Source organism: Protomyctophum bolini (genome assembly GCF_963924005.1).
Source record: "Protomyctophum bolini genome assembly, chromosome: 7".
Classification (NCBI taxonomy): domain Eukaryota; kingdom Metazoa; phylum Chordata; class Actinopteri; order Myctophiformes; family Myctophidae; genus Protomyctophum; species Protomyctophum bolini.
Window position 1 is genome coordinate 37,728,956 of NC_137868.1, and position 8,417 is coordinate 37,737,372.

At 39.7% G+C, this 8,417-nt stretch overlaps 1 protein-coding gene across 1 annotated transcript; it reads left to right on the forward strand.

Moving 5' to 3' along the window:
• Positions 1-1,160: 1,160 nt before the first annotated feature.
• On the forward strand, positions 1,161-6,756 carry gra (granulito). The gene is made up of 6 exons (XM_080767607.1): positions 1,161-1,323; positions 2,249-2,334; positions 3,560-3,615; positions 5,171-5,264; positions 5,565-5,674; positions 5,781-6,756. The coding sequence occupies exons 2-6, from the start codon at positions 2,250-2,252 to the stop codon at positions 5,814-5,816; spliced, it is 381 nt and encodes a 126-aa protein (XP_080623733.1). The 5' UTR covers positions 1,161-1,323; position 2,249; the 3' UTR covers positions 5,817-6,756.
• Positions 6,757-8,417: the final 1,661 nt, after the last annotated feature.

The following is an 8,417-nucleotide window of genomic DNA, read 5'->3' on the forward strand; positions in this document are numbered from 1 at the left end:
TGTACTTGTACATCAAGATGCCTCACGGCACACTAAGGAAACAGAAGATGGGCAATGGGCCTCATGACTCAGCAATCGGCTTAGTTATATTTATTTGCTAAAGAATTGTAAATACTGAACTTCAATATAAATATCCTTGCATTCTTATTAGGCTCTGGTTGGAATGTAATTCCTATTATGGTGTTACAAACGGCACAAAAGTACTATAATTATCTGTTATCACGAGAAAAAATGTCAATCAATCCGGATAAATCTATTATTTATAGCAGTTGGATCTTGCGTTCTTTGAAAGAACACATTTAAAGTCAAGGGGCAGTTTAAATAAATTACTGTCACATTCGCATACCTGTGCTCTTAATCGTGTTATTTTGAAGTTCACCAACCTGAAGTTATGTTTTTAAATGTAGGCCTATTAATTTGACGTAGAGTTCGCTAGGGGGAGCACAGTGGTCTATCAAGAACATTGGATCATAGCCTTTCTACGTATATGATATCTATGCATTGGACAGGAGTCATTTTGCCTTGCAGTTTAAACATCCGGTCACTCGAGCGGATACGGAAATCCATGGTCCTGCGCATAGCAGGGACCTGAGGTTAGTCCTTGGAGTATAAGGGTTAGTCCATAGAGTATATATACTCTAAGGGTTAGTCCCATTTGCCTACAAAAATAAATAAATTATCAACTCTGCCTATTCCTAATGGCTAAAGAAAAACAAAAAGCTATACATAAACAATTACAAACTATTCATAAAGGCTAAATAATGTCACATTGTATAATTCTTTACATAAAATGTCATGTCTATGAATTGATTGCATAGGGCCTAAATGGAAACAAGACTGCAAAGACCTTTTTGCTGCTATCCCTTTTGGAATAAGTGTTTGTAGTCTTTCTATTTTTACATTTATGTCTAATGAACTATTCAATCAATCAAAAATGACATAAAATGTGATAGCAAAAAATACTAATATCACTGCTCTGGCAGATTCGTCTTTTATAGGCTTTATAGGTTTATAGGCTAAAACGATGAGATGACAAAAATATAACTTAATATAAATTGTAAAAAATAAAATTTATTTTGAAATTCAACGGCCGGAGTTCAGATCCACATGCTTTTGGGGACTTGACGCAGACTCAGACAGATGACATGACACAGGTGCTCCATTCAGCACTGATGTGATTTATAAAGTTGTGGAGCAACACGCCGGAGGCTGCCTGTCCTGTCCTGACTGTCCTGTCCTCCTGCCTGCCTGGTGGTGCCCGGCGTCCGCTGCAGCATCAACAACACAAACCGAACAACCAGAGGCGCCAGGTGATCGATACAGGTGATTGGAACACACAGAAGAAAAAAATTGATTACGATTTACGAAGATTAGTATGATATTTTCATACTTCAAAAAGTGTCAACAGAATAAATTGTCACGCCACCCGTGACCGGCGGCTGCTAATGGGGTTAGCTTAATTTACAGGACTCCATCACGCGAGAGGGTGTCGCTTGTGTCCCCCACCAAAAAAGAACTGAACAACAAGTTTGATGCGCTGTTACAGCTGAGACAGATCAGTTCTGTTTTAACAAGCGACATTGTGGTACTACTTGTTGCTGGTATTAATCATGTAGACTTGTCACTGATGAAGATATAGCACTAGATAAGCAGTGATTAGTGAACCCGTTGTATTTCGTCGTATGACGGCGTTGCGCTCCGAAAATAACAAATCTACAAGTTTACACGTTTCGCTTGGACGCGCTGTGAGCTTGTACTATTGTCTATAAAAACCTACATCGACAGGTTATTAATATTATTGCCACTCGTCGGACGTTTCAATGACTTGTTAGACAAACGCGAGCATCTAATCTAAAGCTAAAGTAGATCATTGCAGTTTCATGTCGAGTGTAATCGATTCGAGAGTCTAATGTAAAAGATGTTCTCGCATAAATACAAAATGTCCAAATCCTGTGCATGACTCCTTTTGTTTTAAAAGTTAACAAATACTGATATAATCGAAATGGTAACCATCATATCCAACTATTTCAGAATAGAAACATTCTTGAGAGAAAGTATTTTTATATACCCGGTACACAAACATGTTGCTGAAGAACATACCTTCAAGCTAACTTCAAATTAAATATAGGTCCTGTCTATCTGATGGTGACCAAAGCACTGCCATGCCAGCACTGTTTCACATCAGTGCCATGCCATAATAATCACATGTGATATGAAACATAATAGTCAAAATCCTAATTTTCTTCAGGATGGAGGTGACCAGCCGTAGAATCCTCCAGAAGCACCTGGAGCCTGCAAGGCCCCTTCGGCGCGGTAACGGTGTCCCTTCCCTTGGTAAGAAGTTTTTATGGTTCAGCTTTCTTCTTCTAACCTTTGGCAGCATTTAAAATACAAACATACAAGGCACACAACAACATGAAATGCACACAACAACAACATGAAATGCAAATGATGGGGATTGTGAGCGAATTGGAGTGTAAGGTGGTTCCTGGTATGGAGGAGAGCCATCCTGGTTGTGTGAATTCACATTTTCATGACACATTCAATTCACATGACCAGGATGTTTTACCAGGCTAGTTGTTGAGGAGAGGAGATAATAAAAACTGAAAGGAATATTATAACTACAAGCTTTGATGGACATGTGATGGTACAGTAGCTGATAGGGTAACCGGAATGCTCACCTCAAAACACCCTGGCCCTATGTTTTCCCCCTGCCGACCGCTTGATGGGCTGGTTTTTGTATTGTTGTATTTGTTATTTTTGTTTTACTGAGGATAAAGTTAGAAATAAGTTTAGGATTAGGCATAGTTTTACTCGGGTAAAATTTAGAAATAGGGTTTTGGCACTGTTTTTACTGAGGTTAAGGTTAGGAATAAAACCAGGTTTAGGCAATTATGTTTAGGAATGCCAGGTAGAGACATTTGGAGTTTGCCGGAATGTTTTGAGGCGAGCGTTCTGGTATTGAACTATGCACGTGACATCATTGTACCCAGAAGTTATGCAGGAACGCCTACTTACTGACAAAAAAACAACATCCTGGCCTTGACAGCACATGCATATAAACAAAAGTCCTATCTGATTGTATTTAACAATGTTAAACTCACCAACATTGCAGCTGTATGGAAATTATTTATTATCCTCTTTCTCACTGCAAAGTGTTTGTTTCATAAAAATCTACTGTAGACAAAGACATGTTCTGAGCTACTTTCTGTCAAGAAATTACATGCAGTTGATTATATTAGTGTTTGGAAGCACTCATTTTCAATAATGTCCTGCTGTCTGCTGCATTATGTGCAGTTTAGAAACTGTTGGTACAAAGGGCTATTGAGTGATTTCCAACGAGTGCTTCCGAACTCCAGTGTTCCATACTGCTCAAAGTATTGTCACTCAGTCTAGATGGGGGGGTTCGTGTCCCGTTGGAAAAGTGATGCATGATGTGCAATGTGCATACACTATTGATTCGCTGATGGGTATTTCTGACTGATAGTCACACTAGTACAGTACTATCTATAATGTATGTATGTATAACTAATTCACCACTCTACTTTGCTTTCTTCAGACCCTATGGGGGATGCTGACTCCTATAAACAAGTGTTTGAAGAGGCAAATCGACAGGTGAGTGAGTGTTTTCCTTTAAATTGTGCAAAGCATAATAGCTGTTCACATGTGAATGTTAATAATGATATGATCTTAATGTGATTAAGACGTTACAGGAATCAACATGGTGTGGTAACTCCCTTTTTTGATAATGTTCTAGAAACCAATTGTCTCATCACATGTTTTACAGAAAAAAAGGTACAGGATTATAGTTTTCAGGAAAGGTAAGAAATATATATATAGAAAAAATATAGCTGCAAGCAGAGGGACCAAGCAATTACCGTAGTTCTTTTAGGCTGTGCCTTTAGGTCACCCAGCTGTATTGCAGCTGTTCGTACCCCAAACATACAGACAGACGAGGCATGAGTTATGCCTGTTCAATGTGCCTGTTATCGCTGCTTGCGTACAAACTTCTCTTCAACTTCTCTTCAATATTTGTCCATGGAGTGTCAGGCTGACAGCGTGTAGCGGGTTTTGCGTCCTCAGTCCTCACCGTTTTTCATAGCCCTCTACCACAGTGGTTTTCAACCCTTTTCATATCGGGGTCCATTATTTTGCATCGGCTATTTTCAGCACAGAACACGTACGACGAAGAATAAATCGGGCAACACTGCGCTTCACTCACTGTGGAAGAGAGATGTCTGTGTTCTGTGTCTGCTTGCTGCGTGCATGAGTGAATCATCATGCAGTAGATGCGCGCTCCAGTGACTGCTGAGAAAGATTAGTTCATTTGTGTCGGATAAGAGCATATTGGTGGGTTTTCCGCTAGATATTAAGGCATGTTTAGGGTGTGTATAGTGCCAGGGATTTAGCCTGGAAGGCTCTATGGAAACACTCACTCTTGAACGAAGTTGAACGTGAGTAAATGATGTTCACACACGCCAGAAATGAACGTGTTCACAATGACGTTCACTAAGCAGAAATATAGTACATTCCGTTCACGTTCACCCAAAATATGAACGCGTTCCTGAACGATCATTCATTGAACGCGTTCAGGAACAACACTGTCACAGGGGCTCAAAAATGTGAATTCAATAATTAATTAATAAATAAATGTGCGCGCTACACGCGTGTGGGTGGGCCTGGCTGATGTATTCATCTCCTGGCCTGATTAGGTTCACCAGTTCGGATGTGCTGGGGACCACCTGGAACCCCCTCAAGGACCACTGGTGGTCCCCGGACCACTGGTTGAAAACCACTGCTCTACCATAATATTGCCAAGTTTCGCAAAAACCGACGGTTCAGCCAGAACTGCTATTGCTGGCAGCAAAATAAACGGAAGAACAATCTGGACAAATAAAATAATAAGGGATCAAGAAGTCCCTTTGGGCTTGGTCCCTTAAAGAAAGAACAAGGAAAACACGATCAGCTGCTTAAGCTATGGTCAGAGCTTTCGAAAACACAAGCCATTGCGTCAAACATTCCGAATGTTATCTTATGGGGCTGTGAGCAGTGATGACAAGGTGCCGGTTTTTCTGGATGTGTAGTACCAATTCGAAAGTCGTTTTGTACTAACATTTTCACTAACAAAACACACTGTTTTGGTTTTTGTTTTCTGTTTATATTTTTGAAGGTTGAGCAGTTCTGTAGGATCCTCCAGCTGGACAAACAAAATCAAGATGAGCTGTGCTTACATGTACCTGTCCCTGGAACCAAGGATAAATCGGGTAAAGTTATAAATCAAACTTTTTATGTGAAGATTTTGTAAATGACATACATTTGCTTTTGTACTTTTGTACTAATTTAGACATTTTGAACTGTCCATTTCACCAGGCACAGTACTACAACAAAACATAACAATGATGGCAATATATTGATAATAGAGATGTAGTACTTTTGTTATCTTTTGTATGATACATTTCACACAATTACAGGAAGAGTGCAAATTAAACATTTTCGCCAGTCAAAGAAGTTGAGAAGGCTTTGATAATATATTTATATTGCCATGTAAAATATCTTTTGAACAGGTCATAGAATATCTTACACCAGAGATGTTTTGATTGAGCTGGGAAATTGTCCTGAGGCCAACAAGAAACCAGAGTTCTTGCCTAAGCACCCTGTTGTATTGGAAAAGGCTGTAAGTTGAATACATCTAAAACAATAAACTAATGGTAGCCATTGCTGTCCAACAAGTAACCAATTTGTTTTTAATGGGTTGTCTTGTTTCTTATTCAACTTTACAGAGAGCCTGGGCTCCTCTGGCTGAGGAAAAACAATGAATTTTAGTTCAAATGTCAAAGCTGCAATACATTGTTTAGGACAAGGACCACTTCTACCAGTTTCAACTTCTTCAAATGATTGGTCTTCACTATATTGCTCATTATTATGGTACTATACCCTACTGACGCACCTGCCAGTGAAGAGCCCCCACCCGGAGGACGCAAGCCCCCCCCCCAAGCGACTGGCCAATGTTGAAGCTGCCCCACTACTGGCCAGAGCTGGAACTGCAGGCGGGCGTTCTTTTTGCATGTAGCACGGGTAAACCCTGCACAGCTGGGGTTTAACACGGGGCACTCGTTACACTTCGCATTTGGACACCACTTATGGTGTCCAAATGCAGATGTACATCGAGAAAATGCAGAAGTAGAGCGTTCTTCCAGGTCCTTCAAACACCACTTAGCAACTTGGATTGAAATGAATGGTGGGGGCCGGGCAGTCCACCCTCTAGTTTATATACTGTAACTATGGGCATCAGCCTTCCTCCCACCCAATACGCTCTGCTCACAGACACTGCTGGTAGGGTCTGTTGAAAGGCACCGCCCCAGCCCGTGGGAGTACGTGCCTTCACAAATATATCAACCTCCCCACCCAGCTTCCCTCCCTGAACACGCCAATTGTGTTCAACAAAGCTGGATGTACCATGGTGGTTTTGAGGTACTTTACCACAGCGCCACCAGAGCACCTGCAGCTTTATTCATTATTGATGTAAGAACAATTGCTATTATTTCAGCATGCTAACTTACCAGAAAGAGAGGCTGTTCTATTAGCTTGGAATACGAAAGATGGATTATTGCATGAAGATATAGTTGAAATGTGGTGAAGTGTGATGTTTTTACATTTGTTTGTAATAAAAAAAAGGATTATTGTTTTGTTTTATTCTATGGTGTTTCTTTATCATTTTGTGTTTTACAAGGGTTTTGACTGGGCACGTAATGCACCCTCTATTTTGAGTTTGTTTGTGTTTGCTTTGCATTTTAAATAAAAGTGTTCCTTTGGAAAGCCATAGTGATGGCTTTTCCTGCAGAGAAGAAATAGCCTACACTGGTCATTATAAAATGCTGAACTTAACCCATTTCAGACGGGAATGTATCTGTGTCGACAAGCTCATAGCGCCGCACCAAGTGCTGTGCTACGAGCTTGTACATCTAGCTATTTTTGAATAATCTTGAATCTTTTAATATATATATATATTTTTTTTAAATATATATATATATTCTTTCCCAGTGAACGCTAATAGATAAAAAAAATATTTTGTAATGATAATTAGAAAGGACTAAATAAATATAACTTCAATAAACCCCGCAGGGAGACCAAATACTGTGCTGTCTTTACCTTAAAAATGAGTGAGTAGCCCTTTAACTCTTGAATGACAGCCATTGTACCATGAAAAATAGAAAGACCTTAAAAAATGATTTGGAGGCAGATGAAATAAAGTTCTGAGAAAAGTTTCAGGTTTTAAGTTTTTTTTATTAGGTAATAGGTATAAAGTCAATTTACATTGAGAATGTGCTACACGGTTCATATAATAGTATAATTTACATCATATAAAATTTAGAATAATGGCTCCAAGATGGAAACTGAACTGAACTGCTCTTCACAGTATGTCCCAGGCATTAATAGTGCAGATCACGTCAGATTTGTTGATATTAAGTTCATTGGTTGGAGTCGGAGATGATTAATGTCGGATGACAAGACCAGGGTTGGCGGTCTCTCATTAGTCCAACGCATTGATGTTGAGGATGGCGTAGCGACGTAGAGTTCATCTTCCTTGGTTCAGTCATTGATGGCCATAGACCGGGAAAGCACAGAGGCTGGCGTTGCTATGCGACCTGCTAAAACATTCTTTCCCTGCACTTCCACTAGGCCAAGGCCAAATACATGTAGTCTCAAATCATGTATGGCAAGTTTGTGGCTGGAGGCAGACAAAATGGAGACTGAATAAGGAGTCAAAAAGATATAAGATATTAAATCTGAACCTAGTGTCAGGAAATCCATAATATAAATATGATAAAATAATATAAAGGATAATATAGGGCTGAGATGATTAGGCACGTCGCACGTGGATGGTTACATGACATTAATAGGATAAGAGGAACAACCCGGAGTAAACAGGCAGTAGACTAAGGGTAAAATGATGATATGGGAGAATGAGGTGACAATATGAATGACCTATATGGCATGGGCCAAAGTTCAGGAGGATATGGGACATTGAACACTGGGCATTAGTTTGTAAACAGATAAATACATGCAGACCTATCTATGAACTCAAGACATCACTTGTTATGGTTTATTATTTGATAATGTGCAACACTGCTCTAAAATTCTTGTGATTGATTATTCTAATTGATTGCAACCTGGTGATCATTGTGGCTGGGACTTAATTGTTGGGTCACAGCACCTCCTTTTCTGTGTGCTATCATGTCATTATTTTATATTTACCACCAGTGCAGTGAGTAGTGACTCCCTCTTGGGGTGGACTAGGGTCCTTTTTAGTGTGATTGATATTTCATTGGATTTCTAATTACAAATTGCACAATGTATCATCAAGCTACCTAGGTGCATTGAAAAGGTTGCAAGAATATATAATCTCTGACATGTAG

Coding starts and splice junctions, on each gene's coding strand:
- gra (XM_080767607.1), top strand. CDS start 2,250: ATGGAGGTGACCAGCCGTAGAATCCTCCAGAAGCACCTGGAGCCTGCA. Junction 3,616..5,170: donor TTGAAGAGGCAAATCGACAG/GTGAGTGAGTGT, acceptor ATATTTTTGAAG/GTTGAGCAGTTCTGTAGGAT. Junction 5,265..5,564: donor TGGAACCAAGGATAAATCGG/GTAAAGTTATAA, acceptor TCTTTTGAACAG/GTCATAGAATATCTTACACC.